Genomic DNA, 16,977 nt, shown 5'->3' on the forward strand with positions numbered 1-16,977 from the left:
AAAGCAAAGATGATAACATCCTTTTAACAGACCAACAAAATGTTCTGCTTTAGTATTTTATCCGTTTTACGAAACAAAAAATCACTATCGAAAAACCCACAAATTACTCGATTCCAAGAAACGTAAGAATCGCATTACACATGTGATTCAGAGCAAAATGATGGAACATCGAATAATTCCAATAATCGTCATTCGTCGGGCTAATGTACGAGCCCGTTTATAATCTCGAAATGCCTATCTCACAAAGAAACCAAGGAAAGCAGCCGCATACCCAGCCAACTGTAAATCGAAAATAATTATAAAAAAAGAAACATTATACCGAAAAATATTAAATATTTTTTACCCAGAAAAATACCTGAGCTAAAATGCTGTCTCCTGTTTGACCTTCAATGACTAATCCTGCTGTAAGACCAATCATGGCCCATGCACCGTTGATTGCTTCAATTTGACGTCGTTTCTTGGAATTTAAAAAAAAATAATTAAAAAAAATTAGATTGCTCAATAAGCATCGTTCAAAAAATTACGAGGTTTTAATATTGATGGTAACTTACTATGAATTTTTCTTTAGCTTTAATTAATTCCATCTGTTTTGCTGCTAATCTCTTAGCTTCCACGGGATCAACCATAACTACTTCTTTCTTCGGCTTTCGTTTTTCCGGAGATGGAGAAGATGCCTGTATGTATAATTTAACACCCGAATAAAAAGATGCCTTTACTTCATCTGAAAAGTGCAACGATTAAACATACTTGCATAGACTTAACCCGAGATGTGAGTTATTCTGCTCCTTAAGTAACTAAAAAGCCCAGCCGTTAATTTCATGCACATAACCGAAAAAGACAATAATAACCCTCAAATAGTGGCAACACTATCAGTCAATCAGACCTTCATTGGATAATTTCTTAATATTTAGTGGAATAATTAAACAATTGACACCAAAACAAAAAACAACAGGCAACGTTGAATAATGCTCGAGAAAATTAAAAATAATACCAGAAACGAGCATTATGTCCACACGAAATATAAGGGAAAACAATTGTCATAGAGAGATTATAAAAATGAAAATGGGCTCAGAAAGAGCTTTAAATCGTACAAACGAGACTATGAATTAGCCAACCATTTCCGAGCTTTGTGACAGTGAGTCGTTTATGTCAATTGACCTACTACAATATACAGGCATATTAATCTAAGATGCGTTAATATATTTATAACACCATATAATTAGTAAGATCACAAGGACGTTGTGCAAGGAATTAGGTCCAACATATCATCACCGAATCTCGAACGATCGAAGATTGTGGGGTTGAAGAGGTGTGGGCAAAATGGAGAAGAAAGATGAGGGACTGATATGGAAATAAGTTGCAACTTCGAGGACTCGTTCGTAAATGAAAAGTCGTTAAGTTTGGTAAACAATAGCAATTTATAGCCTATATTCAAGAAATCGAGCCTAATTGTGAGACGAACACTCTTGTTTGCATCGCAACTAATCACATATAGGAGAAAAATGAGGGAGAGATGTGGTAATATATTGCAACTTCAGGGACTCGTTTGTAAATGAAAAGTCGTTAGGTTTGGTCTACGATAGCAAATAGCCTATAATCAAGAAATCGAGCCTAATAGTGAGACGAACACATACGCTTGTTTGCATCACTACTAATCACATACTTAAAAAAACAGGTTCAAACCAATATATACATGCCTTGTGTGGTGCATACATTTGGATTTGCCAATACTCTGATTTCTTGATTCCTTGTTCTTCGAGGAAATAATCTCGATTCTCGCTCTCGTTGCAATCCCCACCTGGAAAATTGAGGTAGCCGCTAAATACTGTGAGAAATATATTTCGGATAAATAAACGAAAAAAGAAAGAAAGATAAATTTCAAGCCTAATTAGTGATTAATATCTTCAGCACAATGCAATTTGGAAACTAAAATTCACATGTCAATTAATCATCATAAACATGAATAAAGAGGAATTGAACACTAATTTGGCTAAAATTACAACATCATATACTGCCATATGCTACAACGGTCAATTTCGGACATATATAAAATTTCCCCAATCTGAAAAATGAAAACCTAATTTCCCAATTCAAGCAAAAAAGAACAAATTCAGAACAAAGCTAATTAGGGCTTTCGAGAACTTACTTGAATCCGGCAGGAGAATTGAAATTAGAGGAGTGCGATTGTCGTGAAGGCAAAAGGGCGCCCCCATTCACAATGGGCAGTGTCAAAGAAGACAACATTTTTCTTCACTATTTTTCAAGATCTTCTCTCTCTCCTCTCTCTCTCTATCTCTCTCTGTGTCAGTGTGTGTGTGTGTGAAGAGTTTATAGTGGTTCTTCAATGGCGGAAAGGATTTGCGATGATGGAGTTTTCTCGTCCACTAAACAGTTGGGTGTCCTGCGCCATTGATTTTGGGTTTAAGTTTATTGCATTCCGCACCCCTTTATTTTCCTTAATTACTAAAAAAACTCTCCATGATGTTTTATTAACAAAAACCCCACTGTGATTTTTTTTTTTGGCGTAAATTACACCTACACCCCTGATTTATATTAAAATAACTTTAATGTCCTTGTGGTGTTGGTAATTACAACCACACGCCTAAAACAATTACTGGAGCCAAGAGTTAATATCCTGGGGACCGATATGCAGTTTATTTGTTTCTCGCGGGAACATTAATGCTACCATAGACGAAAATTTATAAATCTTATATAAAATGATAAGGATTTAAGAAATGTTAGGAGAACCATGTCATCTCCTAGCTCTATGTTCTCTCCACCACTGTCTGCAACTAATAGTTCGTCAGAACCCTAACGGATAACTTATCCAATGCATTATTCTGTTATGATTTTTAACAATATTTCAGGGATTGATTGTAATTATTGATACCATAGGGACCTAAAAGTTATTTTAGCATAAATTAGGGGTGTATATATAATTTACATTTACCCTTTGTTTTAGCAAACTACCTCTAAAAGTAAAAACGCACTCCACTAAGGAGTTGTGTGGCAAACAAACATTATAAAGGGAAATTTTGCTAATACTCATAACACGAAGGGTTTTTGTTAGTAATTTAATATAACATGAGGGTACTAAATGCAATAAATCCTTTTGTGATTCTATCCTGTAGACTCACCATGAAACTGGATGGCAGCTCTTTGTACCCTTTGATCATAACCGTTGGTTGTTTCTGTTGAGTACTTTGATTTGATTTGAAGATTCATTTGGTTGACCCAAAAAATACTTTGATAAAAATTATTCCGGCAACCAATTACTCATCCTACAAACCAAACGAGACCTTACACTATGCGCAGAAGCAAGAACAAACCAAACACAAAAACACACTTCAAATCTAAGCCATCTCATTGCCCAACTGTGCATTAGTCGGCAGTTTACTGTAATCAACACCCCGACGCAACTCGATCTCCTCACCATTCTCGACTCTACACCGCAAGTACAAAACCGTATACACGACATCCGTTAAAATCTTCCCCAAACAAGAAACACCCACCACAAAAACCATCTTATTACAACCCAAAAAAACAATCGAACACACAACATTAAAACCAACATTAATCAAGAAACCATCCAACTTCTTCCCACTAACCAATTTTTCACCTCTCCCCAAAGCCTCCAAACCAATGCAACCCTCTTCCAAAACCGAAACCACGATCGCCATTGCCCAAGAAACAAACAAGTACGAGTACAAAAATAACGCAAAAACCGCGACCAAAGTTGCCAAACAATAGGTTATAATACTAGGATACAATAATAGAGGGGCGGCCCACGTAAAAACAAATAAAGCGTAGTCCGTTGCAAGAGCCGATACGTATAGAACAGTTACCATAGGCCCTTTCCATATACTCAAGATTATCGAGAAAACTTCGTTTAGAGACGATTTCTTGGAGCTATACGAAATGGAAGATACTAGAATGGTTGAGATGGAAGAGAAGAAGAAGATTATGAAAAGGACGAAAAGAAAAGGAATTTGAACTGCGAATATAAGAGCGGAATATTCCACTACTAGAAAATCGCCTATTAGCTACGGCACCATCCATCGCTAAACAATATAAATCCGTCGCTAATTTGTGATTAGCGACAGATGCCATGCGTTGCCAATTCTGTAGAAAAAAGCCGCGTCGCTAAATTTTAGCTGCGACTTGATGAAATGCCGTCGCTACACGTGGCAACAGATAATGATCGTTGCTACACTCCGTCGCTACGGTTGTCTCGGACTAGTCCGTCGCTAATACAAAACATGTATGTTGCTAATGGCTGTGGCTAAAGTTATCGCTAATTATCGTTGCTATGGTAGAAATGAATATCGTTCGTCGCCAAAATATGTCGCTATACTAGCAACGAACACATCCATCACTAATGTTAAATTTGTCCGTTTCTAATATCCGTAGCTAATTATGTTGCTAAGTGCGTCGAAAATGTGTTGTTGCCAAATCCGTAGCTACGGACGTTGCAAATAATCCGTCGTTAATCTATAGCTAAGTCCATTGCAATATTCTATCACGAAATACATAAAATCCGTCACAAATTTCATTTCTAATTTCATCGCCAAAAGTGACTTTACACAACCATTATTAGAAATTTTCGCTGCTAAAGCTGTAGCCAAATCATTTTACCAATTATTAAAACCTGTGCAGATATTTAATTTACCAAAAACAAAACATCCAAATATGTTCATAAAATAAACATTTGATACAATACTAAAGTGAAAGACTGAAAACTATAGTTATCAAAAAATATTTTAAAACCAAAAACAAAACATCCAAATATGCTCATAAAATGAACATTTGATACAATACTAAAGTGCAAGACTGAAAACTAGTCATCAAAAAATATTTTAAGCTAAACAATATCAATATAATGTGCAACATCAGGTTCTAGAAAAAAATAACTTTCTCTAAAAATATTAATTTTAATCTTATCCTATAACTATGTTGCTGACCGTGTATCTCTAGTAGATCCTCTTGGTTCACTTTGGTGCACGGCCTGAATGGCAGCTTGGATACCGGCTTGTAGTTGCTCTTCAAAAGATGCACGCATATCTGCAATCTTTTGTTCCACCAATCGATTAACAACTTCTTCGAAAGTAGGACTGTCAACCATGTTTTGAGAAGACGCTGGTGGTGTTGATGAAGAACTCGTTGAAGCATTAGAAATAAAGTTAACATTATGTAAAACATTAGCAGACTCTGATCCGAGACCATAAACTCTTCCTTTAATTGGTCCTCCAGTTGCCTCGAGCCAAGCATTATCAACAACTTCTTTAGGTAGAGAATGCACCATTTCCATGAAGGCCTCATCTCCATTAGCATCTTCTTCTTCCTCGTCATCGTTTATTGTTGTATCCTCATTTCCTTCTCCATCGGCATCGTTATCTAAACGCCTTCGCTTGATGATTGTCGAGAATTTATCCTGATACGATAAAATTGATAATAAATAAATCCAAAAAATAGAGTAATAGAAAATTAGCAACATCAAATGTATTTCAATTAGAAGAATCATATATATTTCGCTAAAAATCAATACCTCAAAAGAACATATTCAAGCAGTTCATTACTGCATTATCATTCATTACTGCATTATCAGTACAGTTCAAAGGAGCATATTCAAGCAACTAAAGAAGAATACTAAACACCAGTCCTTCTAAATGTAAAACGGATTTTAACAGCAGTCGTTAAACATTATGTGATTGAAATAAAATATAAAATAAGAATCATACCCATACACACTTTGATTTACGATCAACCCAATCATTGTTTCCTTTTGTCTTATGAGTCATCAAAAATAACTCTGAGGCAGTAGGCTCTCTCCCTTTCTCTTTAACCTAAAGAAACGAGCAAATAGTAAATTGGAGATTAAACAATTCAATTATCAAGAATAAAGTACAAAATTAATACTTACATATCTTCTTTTATATTCCGAAATAGGAATTGATCCTCCTGTGTGCAAAGATGTGCCTTGATCATTTATACTTGATTTTCTATTATTGGAATTAATTTCAGATTTATTTATAAATTTGTCGGTATTCCAATAAGCCATCAGTTCCTGCCAATGATTCCGATTGATCCAGTTGGGTATTATTTTTGTCTCGTTATATCGCTTTTTAGCTTTGTTCAAAGAATTGCTCAAGCTGGTACTTCCTTTACGTTCAAAATGTCTTCTTACTGTCAAACGATCATCCTCTGCCCAATTATACATCTTCTGTAAATATTCAATAAAAATAATACTTTAGCAAACCATACAAATTAAAAAATGAGCTAAATAATTGAGAAAGTAACTTAATCAATCCATGCGAGTGCAGATTAATAAAGTTGAAAACATTTTTCTACCAGACTCTAAATTTCTACCAGCTTACGTATAGCAAAAAAGTAAACAAAAGACATCAAATAATTAATTATACTATTCATAGAAGAAACAAACAGGAGATTGCATTAATCCATTACAAAGAAATAAAGAAATAAATAAATAAATAATTATTAGTTATTCAAAATATAATACCTGAAATTCTCCAAACCAACGATCTCTGACATGATTTGGAACACTGCTCCATGTAGGCCAGGGACCGCTAAATGATTTCTTGAATATTGTAACCAAATTTCTCGAAGCATTCGAAGGATTAAAACTGTTCAATAAACTATAATTAATATTCTTACACAATAATATATGTTTCAAATATTTAAATAAATTTACCCGTCTCTATCCACTTTCAGCAATATTCGGTTGCTCGAGATTCTTTGTTGTGATGCAAGACTTGATTGTGAATCTCCAACTTCCCCTTGCTCTGATAGAGGTGTTTGTGGTTGTGCTTGTGATGAACTCTCACGGCTCGCTCGTCTAACACCTCCTCCTCGTGGAATTTTTCTAAAAAAACAAACAAACAAACAAACAAACAAATAAAAGGAAAAACATAAAGTGTTCAGGCATATGGATTTGTGAAACATGTCATAATCTAAGCTCATAAAATAATAAAGTACTAAATAAAAAACATATCAAATATTTAGGCCAAACTCAATAAATAAAATCAATTCATAAGCGTCTACAGGTAATCAAAAGCAGAAAATATAATATAAGAAAAACAAATCTCATTCATTCATCTTCAGTGTCGTCATCTTCTGCACAATCTTCATTTTCTTCACTATCCTCAGTTTGAGATTCAAATTCTGACTCATATAGCTCATCAGTGTTGTCCCTATCCATTTCATGATTTAAAATTACATGCTCTTCTCCTTCAGCGCCAACACTAAGTGAATGAGGATCATCATTTATTGTTGGTTCAATTGGCATACATATTTCATCTTCTTGGTAAGGCAAGTCCGGCAAATCAATAACGCTTCTAGATTTTATTTTACATATAGCTCTCCAATCTACTCTATCCCTTCGCTTACTAGGGTATTCTGCAAAGTAGACTTGTTGAGCTTGAGAAGCCAAGATAAATGGTTCATATTTTATGAACTTCCGTTTAAAGTTAATATCAACTAGGCCATATCGATTATGTATTCTCCAGCCTCGTTCTATAGTCGGATCAAACCAGTCGCACTTGAACAATACTACCCTCGTTCTTTTGATTGTAGAATTAGAATATTCTAATTCTATGACCTCGATCAGTGTGCCATAATAGTCACTTTCAAGCTCTGCATAACTTGTACCCTTTATGCAAACACCACTGTTCATGGTTCTCTTATTAGAACCATATGTTGTCGTGTGGAACTTGTAGCCATTTACATTGTATTGAGGCCATGTGTGAACTTCTCTAGAGGGACCAAGAGCCAAATCTTTTACTCGACTGTCAATTGACTCATTACAATCACGAAAAACCTATTTAAATACCATAAAATAAAATTTGAATATAATTGATTATCAAGTACTATACACAAGATATGATCACTTAATTTTAAAGTTATAAGAGACATTACGTATGAGTTCAGCCATGTTGAAAACTCATTGTTAATTTGATCCTCTATTTCTTTTGCCGACAAATGAGGCGATCTAACAGTCAATTCATCTTCGAAGATACTGTCGGGAAGAAATTTTAATTAGAATACCCTCAATGTAATTTATTTAATTAATCAATTAGACTTACTCCAAGAAAGGTTGAATCTCGGCACAATTCAATAGAACATAAATTGTGGCAGCATTCAATTCTTCATCTGTCAAGTATCGTATAACCTCCAACCCAGACGGACGACCCGGGTGAGTGAAGATAGACAAACATCCATCAGGAACATCAACCTCACCTCCATCATCATGACGACTGACAGTGGTTAGTTTCGTTTGAATATGAGGCTCAAAATAATGAGAACAAAAGGAAGAGGTTTCTTCAATAAGATACGATTCACATATGGAACCCTCCACGGAAGCTTTATTGTTTACTTTCTTCTTTAGATGGTGCAAATACCTATAATAATTAATATTATATATTGGTGTACAAAATATAAATTTTATAAAATTTAATAGTTAAATTATTACCGTTCAAATGGATACATCCAACGGTACTGCACGGGACCACCAACTCTAGCTTCGTAAGGCAGATGGATGGGTAAATGTTCCATCGAGTCAAAGAAACCAGGAGGGAATATTTTTTCTAACTTGCATATTGTCAACACTATGCTCTCTTCTAGTGTTCGTATATTCTGAACTTTCAACACGGTTGAGCACAATCCTTTGAAAAATAGACTCAACTCTGTTAGCGCATTCCACACAGACTCAGGCAATAAATCTCTAAATGCAATTGGCAGTAATCTCTCCATCCAAACATGACAATCGTGACTTTTCAATCCAGATATTTTGTAATCTTTCATGTCCACACATTTCGCTAGATTTGAGGCATATCCATCGGGTAGTCTAATATTTTTAACCCATTCACATACCAGCTTTTTTTGATCCTTTGACAATGAGTAAACTGCTTTGGGTACAAAAAGTTTCCCATTTTGTTCCCTCAGTTCTAGATCCGGACGATTACATAAGATTTTCAAGTCCTTTCTAGCTTTCAAGTTGTCCTTGGTCTTGTCCTTGAAATCCATCACAGTATTAAAGACATTATCAAAGACATTCTTTTCAATATGCATCACATCGAGATTGTGTCTAATGAGATGCGTACGCCAATAAGGCAATTCCCAAAATATAGAACGTTTTGTCCAATTATGGTGCTCGCCAAACCCTGAGATCTTACTATTTCCAACATTCTCCATAATCGATGGTAAATTACATACCTTTGCCAATACTTCTTCACTGGACAACCTTGCCGGTGCCGTAGACTTCTCGATCATTCCTTTACGGAAAGATTTTTTATCCCTTCGAAAAGAATGATTCTCGGGTAGAAATTGACGATGGCAATCAAAATATGTTGGTTTTTTGCCTTCTTTTAAATAAAAAGCTTTGCTACGACCCATACATATAGGACACGACAAAACACCATGTGTACTCCATCCCGATAACATTCCATATGCTGGAAAATCACTAATAGTCCACATAAGTGCAACCCTCATTTGAAAATTTTGTTTTCTATATGCATCATAAGTTTCTATACCCACACTCCACAAATCATTCAACTCATTTATGAGAGGCTGCAAATATAGATCTATTTTCTTACCGGGACTCTTCGGACCAGGAATAACAAGAGTTAAGAACATATAAGGGGTTGTCATACACATTCCAGGAGGTAGATTATATGGTGTTATAATTACCGGCCAACAAGAATATGGATGGCTTTTTTGTCCATATGGACTAAACCCATCAGATGAAAGAGCTAATCGAACATTACGAGGCTCAATAGCGAAGGATGGATAAGATTTATCAAAATGTTTCCATGCCTCCCCATCGCATGGATGGCTCATGGTCTCGTTTTCTCGACGACTTTCTTTATGCCATGTCATATGTTCTGATGTTTTTGAGGACATGAATAATCTTTGAAGCCTTGATGTGAGAGGAAAGTATCGTAATACCTTATGAGGAATGTCTTTTTGCTTTGCTTCTCCCTTTCTTTTCGGTTTATACCGGGAGTGACCACAAATAGGACAAACCTTCAAATCTTGGTTTTCTTCATAATATAGAACACATTCATTTGGACACACGTCTATCTTCTGATACCCTAAACCAAGTTTTCTAACCATTTGTTTAGTCTTGTAAAAGTCGTTAGGTAACTTAGTGTTGTCAGGTAAAAGCTCTTTCACCAATTGTAATATTCGATTAAAGCATGACTCGCTCATATTAAACTCAGATTTAATGTTCAACAACCTAGACATCACCGATAGCGGAGTATGTGATTTACACCCCTCATACAGTGGCTCTTCTGTAGCCTTGAGCAATTCATAAAATTGGTTAGCGTCACTATTAGGAAGCTCTGCCTCATCTCTTTCATAATTATTTCCATCGAACTCAAAATTGTAGTTAGGCCCAGCTGCTTCTAGAATCATTGTGCGATATGGATTTGGTGGTGTATTGTGAACATTTGCCTCATTTTCATTCTCAGTATAAAACTGCGGGGAAACAACATTTGCGTATGGCTCCCCGTGTGATATCCAATTATAATAGTTAGGGATGAAACCATGCTTATATAGATGAATTTTTACGTCTTCTATATCAAGAAATTTCATATTGTCACACCTTGAACATGGGCATCTTATCTTGCCACATGATACAAAATCATCGTGCGAGAGTGCAAAAGCAATAAATTCATCAACACCCCTAATAAACTCCTCGGTCAAGCCTTTTCGACTTGATACAAGTCTATTATACATCCAAATACGGTCATCTCTAAATGAACTCATGTTCAGCTACATCCAAAATATGGATTGAATTAATTAATAAGGAAAATAACAACAAAAAAAAAATGAATTGTTTTAATGTATTTCCCATTTTTGGGTAATTGGCATTTTGCACCCTCGAATTACATGCATTTAGCATTTTGCACCCTTAAATTGAAACAATAGCAGTTTACACATACACAATCTCAAATTCGTACAATCAATAGGTAAAAGAATTAATTGAACCATATATTTCACATACACAAAATTTCAGTTCATCAAAAAATCGTAATTTCAGTTCATCAAAAAATCATAGAAAGTAGTTTCTAATCAATATTGTTCCAATACAAACAAAAATTGAAAGGGGGGAGTCAGACTTACCCAAGAGAGGCGTCGTTCGTGGCGGTGGCTTCTCGTGGTGGCTGGTCGTGGTACCGTGCGCGGTGGCGGCTAGTTGCGGGCCGGCCGTGGGGATTCGCTCGTCGCGTAGGTGGTGGTGGCTTTCGTGGCGCTGCGGTGGTGGTCAGTCGTGGCGCCGCGGTGGTGGCAATTGCGAGACGTGCAGTTGAACCGTCCCTGCCCTCTCAATTTCTCAAAGTAATTCTCACAAATTGTTTAGAAAGGGTTTTATGTTTCTTTTAATTGGGATTACTTTTTCCTATTAGGACAATAATTTATTAATGGCAGAAAAGTAAATAAAAGTGATTCATACATACACGCATGTATCACTTTTAATATATTAATAATAATAATAATAATAATAATAATAATAATAATAATAATAATAATAATAATAATAATAATAATAATAATAATAATAATAATAATAATAATAATAATAATAATAATAATAATAATAATAATAATAATAATAATAATAATAATAATAATAATAATAATAATAATAATAATAATAATAATAATAATAATAATAATAATAATAATAATAATAATAATAATAATAATAATAATAATAATAATAATAATAATAATAATAATAATAATAATAATAATAATAATAATAATAATAATAATAATAATAATAATAATAATAATAATAATAATAATAATAATAATAATAATAATAATAATAATAATAATAATAATAATAATAATAATAATAATAATAATAATAATAATAATAATAATAATAATAATAATAATAATAATAATAATAATAATAATAATAATAATAATAATAATAATAATAATAATAATAATAATAATAATAATAATAATAATAATAATAATAATAATAATAATAATAATAATAATAATAATAATAATAATAATAATAATAATAATAATAATAATAATAATAATAATAATAATAATAATAATAATAATAATAATAATAATAATAATAATAATAATAATAATAATAATAATAATAATTATAATAATAATAATAATAATTATAATAATAATAATAATAATAATAATAATAATAATAATAATAATAATAATAATAATAATAATAATAATAATAATAATAATAATAATAATAATAATAATAATAATAATAATAATAATAATAATAATAATAATAATAATAATAATAATAATAATAATAATAATAATAATAATAATAATAATAATAATAATAATAATAATAATAATAATAATAATGTATTTTTGAAATGGATTTGTTAGTCATTGCTAATATCCGTCACTACAGTTTTGCAAATTATTTATCTTAGACACGGATATAGTTTTCGTTGCTAATATCTGTAGCACTAACTGGTTTTTCTAAACCCAAGTGACGATTATAGTAGTCGTCACTAAATTTGTCGCTAAAATTAGAAACAAATTTGTTATTCCTTGCTCGGATCCGTCGCCACACAATTTTCCTAGCAACAAATATATAGTCGTCGCAACATATGTTGCTACAAATTTATTTTAGAAATAGACTTAATATTCGTCGCTAGGGTTCGTTGCTACTTACCTACACTTGCGACGACTCTATTTTCTATCGCTATATTTGTTGCTGGAAAATTACTTTTGAAACAAACTTATCAGTTGTCGCAAACATTCGTCGCTAAAATCAGAGTAACACCACCAAAGGGACGATTTCATCTTCCGGCACTAATGCTATTGCTAAATCGTTATTGTAGCAACGAATCAGTTATACGTTGCCAATGTCCGTCGCTAATCGGCGATTTTCTAGTAGTGTTCTCTCACAAGGCTAATAATTTTGTAGGCAAGGAAGGCTGCAGTTTCGGGTGTAAAATTGTTCGGATCAGCCGTGTTGAAAGAAGTGAGATCGGACATGAACTTTTTCAGGATCTTATTAGCATTATCATTAATCACAAATTCCATCGAGTAATTGAATAACAAGAATATAGTAGAAGAAAGAGCTAGTGAATATAGAGCTATGAAGGCCATGAGTTTCCCGTTTTTCGGGAGGAGTTTGATCGATTCATTTAGGATCGACAGTAAACTAGTAAATGATTTGAAGAATTCTTCCATTGCACTGACGATTTAAAAAATGTGTGCTTAATAGTGACGAAAGGGAGTGATCTATTTATAATACTTGGTTCGAATATATCTTTCGGTTTGAAATGGTTCGTATGTATGTCTATATCGATCATTAAAGCGTAGGCGTGGACTTCAAAAGATAAGTACACTTTGCTTGTAATAGTATCTAGTAAGTTTTATGGTGTTAATACATATATTAGATTCGGCCGGGCTACATCCTATTGTACAGGTGTGTAGGCCTATACATATTTTACACACATGCATCCATGTGTATATGTGTGTGATTGTGTGTATTTTTCGAGGTGTAGCATCTACAAGACCTTACGGAACTAACTGTATATATGTGTGTGTGTGTATATATATATGAAGTCTATGAAAGCTTTGGGGATGTTTGTTTCTATTTCCAAAATGGATTTCCAGTTTTATACTATTCATAAAACCGAGATTATGTTTGTTTGACAATTTTATCCAGAAAATCCCATTTTTCATTCTCAAATTTCTATTGGAAATTCACTATTCATATTTTTTTCAATTTTCAAAGCTATTAAAACCTACTAAGTAACCTATATATTTTATTCCACCAACACATTTCTCTCTCCTTCTATTCATCACTCATTAATATTTACACTATCTCTCCTCAAATTTCTCTCTCCTTATTAATATCTACACTCTCTCTCCTCCTAATTTTTCTTTCTTCTTCTTCTTCTTCTTCTAATAATAATAATAATAATAATAATAATAACAACAACAACAACAATAATAATAATAATAATAATAATAATAATAATAATAATAATAATAATAATAATAATGATAATAATAATAATGATAATAATAATAATAATAATAATAATAATAATAATAATAATAATAATAATAATTATTATTATTATTATTATTATTATTATTATTATTTATTGTAGAAGTAGTAATAATAGTAATAATGGTAATAGTAATAATAATACTAATAAATAATAAAATAATAATAATTATAATAATATAAGAATATAAACAATAATAATAATAATAACAAAAATAATAATACTGAAAAAAATTTAAATATAATAATAATAATAATAATAATAATAATAATAATAATAATAATAATAAAATTAATAATAATAATAATAATAATCATAATAATATTGTTATTAAAAATAATATTCATTGTAGAAGTAGTAATAATAATACTAATAAATAATAAAATAATAATACTTATAATAATATAAGAATATAAACAATAATAATCATAATAATAGAAAAAACTAATAATAATAATAATAATAATAATAATAATAATAATAATAATAATAATAATAATAATAATAATAATAATAATAATAATAATAATAATCATCATCACTATCATCATCCTCAATCATTATATTCTACTTTTTCACGTACTTTCGTAGAGAAAATTCAACACAACCAAACATATTCTCATTTCTACACCTACATAGAACTAAAAATACCCCTTCATCCAAACATATTCCCATTTTCTACACAAAAACCAATAAACTATTTTTTCCATTAGAAATTTTGAAAACTATAAATTGTCATTGAAAACATAACCAAACATCCCCTTTGACTCCATAAACAAGTTGAATATGCCATGAATTAATGATGCAGTTTATTCAACTTTTAAGACCATTGAAATGCCAATAAATAAAGACCAAACTACAATTAATAAAATGATTCCACCCCATTTTAAGGGGAAAGAAACAGTAGCTACCGGATATTTCTGAGAAGACCATCAAACTGGACTGCTTCATCGTGGCCGTTGGTTTTTTTCAGTTGAATACTTTGATTTGATTTCAAGCTTCATTTCGTTGACCGGTCAAATTACTTATTTCTGAGTATAACATTTGAGGGTCCTTACTACAATCATCCTTATTATGTCAAATTCAACATAAAAATGATCGTAGTCATTCAAAAATGAGTATTTTTTCGTAATGTGATGTAGGCATAATTCCCATCCCCCCCCCCCGCCCCCCCACACTTTTTTAATATTTATTTATCAAGATATATTATTGCAATCAAAATAGATGAAATCTCAAAACTGCAGCAAAATAAGATCAAAAAAGAAAAGATATAATGATTTTCTTAAGGGAAAAATACAGTTTTCATCTCTAAAAAAGTTGCACCAATTTCATATTTGGTCCTTCATGTTCACAAAAAATAAATTTGATCCCTCATATTTCAAAAAAATCAATACTTCAGTCATTTCCGTCACTTTTCATTAAAACTAACGGAATCAAACGTGTATCCATCATTACCGTAGCTGATGAACTAAGGGTAAATTGACTGACATGACCAAAAATGTCAAATTATTGAAACCCGAGGGACCAAATATATTTTATTTTAACATGAAGAAACCAAATGTGATATTAATGCAAATTTGAGGCATGAAAACTGTAAATTTCCCTTTTCTTAATTATAGCCAAACCCCAAAAGTTCATTACAATAACTAAATATCAAACAAGACCCATTATTGGATTAATCACAACCAAAAGTTCATTACAAAACACACACACACACACACACACATCAAAGCTAAGCCATCTCCTTATCCAACTGCACAGTCGGCAGTTTACTGTAATGAACACTCCGACGCAACTCGATCTCCTCACCGTTCTGCACCTTACACTGCAAATACAAAACCGTATACGCCACATCGACAAATATCTTCCCCAAACACGAAACACCCACCGAAACAACACCGTACAACATCATCCTCGGAAACCCTTTATTATCACCTAAGAACACCATCTTCTTACAACCCCAAAACACAATCAAACCCACAACGTTAAAACAAACATTAATCAATAAACCACAAAACTTCTTCCCCTTGACCAAATTCTCACCTCTAACCAAAGCCTCGAAACCGTAACAACCCTCTTCCAGAACCGAAGCCACAACCGCCATGAACCACGAAACGAGCAAGTACAAGTACAAAAACACCGCAAGAATCGCAACCGAAATCGCCAGCCAATAGGTTATAACACTAGGGTACACAAATAGAAGGGCGGCCAACGTAATAACGAATAAACAATAGCCCACTGCAAGAGCCGATACGTATAGAACAGTTACCATAGGCCCTCTCCATATATTCAAGACTATCGAGAAAACCTCGTTTAGAGACGATTTCTTCGAGGTGTACGACGCGGAAGATACTAGAATAGCTGAAATTGAAGTGAAGGATGAGACTACGACGAGGGCAAAGAGAAAAGGGATTTGAATTGCGAGAAGACGAGCGAAGTATTCTCTCATAAGCTTATCCATTTTGTCGGCGAGTAAGAGTGCATCTTCGGGTTTAATCGAGATTGGATCGGTCGCATTGAAAGAAGCGAGATCGGGCATGAACATTTTCGTGATATTATTAGTATAATCTATTATCACATATTGCGTCGAGTAACTGAGTAACACGATGATACTAGACGAGAGAGCTAGTGAAGAGAGAGCTACGAATGCAAAGAGTTTCCCGTTTCTCGGGATGAGTTTGATGGATTCATTTAGAATCGTCAAGAAACTAGAAAATGATTTCAAGAACTCCATTGCACCTTCAAAATACAGAGCAATAGACAAATATCAAAAATGGGTAATTAGTAATGAATTGGAGTAATCTACTTATAATATCTAATCGGTTTGAAATGGTCCGTGTGTCTACATCGATCATTCAAGCAAAGACTTTTCCTTCGACGGAAAAGTACTCATACTACGACTAGTATATATAAATAG

At 32.6% G+C, this 16,977-nt stretch overlaps 5 protein-coding genes across 6 annotated transcripts; all 5 read right to left on the reverse strand.

Moving 5' to 3' along the window:
- On the reverse strand, nt 1-2,418 carry LOC105961390 (uncharacterized). 2 transcript variants are annotated; one of them, XM_012985614.2, is made up of 5 exons: nt 2,147-2,418; nt 1,714-1,798; nt 552-674; nt 356-457; nt 1-279 (listed from the first exon to the last, which is right to left on the reverse strand). In XM_012985614.2, exons 1-5 carry the CDS (start codon nt 2,242-2,244, stop codon nt 235-237), a joined length of 453 nt encoding a protein of 150 aa, XP_012841068.2. In that variant the 5' UTR covers nt 2,245-2,418; the 3' UTR covers nt 1-234. The 2 variants fall into 2 exon arrangements, with proteins under 2 accessions (XP_012841068.2, XP_012841069.2); XM_012985615.2 differs by having other exon boundaries at nt 1,698-1,798.
- A 935-nt stretch (nt 2,419-3,353) lies between these two features.
- Nucleotides 3,354-3,680, reverse strand: LOC105961360 (uncharacterized). Its single transcript, XM_012985587.2, has one exon. The coding sequence runs from the start codon at nt 3,678-3,680 to the stop codon at nt 3,354-3,356; it is 327 nt and encodes a 108-aa protein (XP_012841041.2).
- Nucleotides 3,681-4,745: 1,065 nt separating this feature from the next.
- Nucleotides 4,746-13,230, reverse strand: LOC105960384 (uncharacterized). The gene is made up of 7 exons (XM_088825518.1): nt 12,943-13,230; nt 11,143-11,342; nt 6,710-6,880; nt 6,518-6,641; nt 5,921-6,220; nt 5,739-5,843; nt 4,746-5,431 (listed from the first exon to the last, which is right to left on the reverse strand). The coding sequence occupies exons 1-7, from the start codon at nt 13,228-13,230 to the stop codon at nt 4,949-4,951; spliced, it is 1,671 nt and encodes a 556-aa protein (XP_088681644.1). The 3' UTR covers nt 4,746-4,948.
- Nucleotides 7,106-10,785, reverse strand: LOC148766751 (uncharacterized). Its single transcript, XM_088825499.1, has 4 exons — nt 8,486-10,785; nt 8,100-8,414; nt 7,933-8,032; nt 7,106-7,834 (listed from the first exon to the last, which is right to left on the reverse strand). The coding sequence occupies exons 1-4, from the start codon at nt 10,783-10,785 to the stop codon at nt 7,106-7,108; spliced, it is 3,444 nt and encodes a 1,147-aa protein (XP_088681625.1).
- Nucleotides 13,231-15,636: 2,406 nt separating the features above from the next.
- On the reverse strand, nt 15,637-16,891 carry LOC148766752 (uncharacterized). Its single transcript, XM_088825359.1, has one exon. The coding sequence runs from the start codon at nt 16,792-16,794 to the stop codon at nt 15,793-15,795; it is 1,002 nt and encodes a 333-aa protein (XP_088681485.1). The 5' UTR covers nt 16,795-16,891; the 3' UTR covers nt 15,637-15,792.
- Nucleotides 16,892-16,977: the final 86 nt, after the last annotated feature.

Source organism: Erythranthe guttata, chromosome 11 (assembly GCF_056151865.1).
Source record: "Erythranthe guttata isolate IM_541 chromosome 11, IM_541, whole genome shotgun sequence".
In the NCBI taxonomy this organism is placed as follows: Eukaryota; Viridiplantae; Streptophyta; class Magnoliopsida; order Lamiales; family Phrymaceae; genus Erythranthe; species Erythranthe guttata.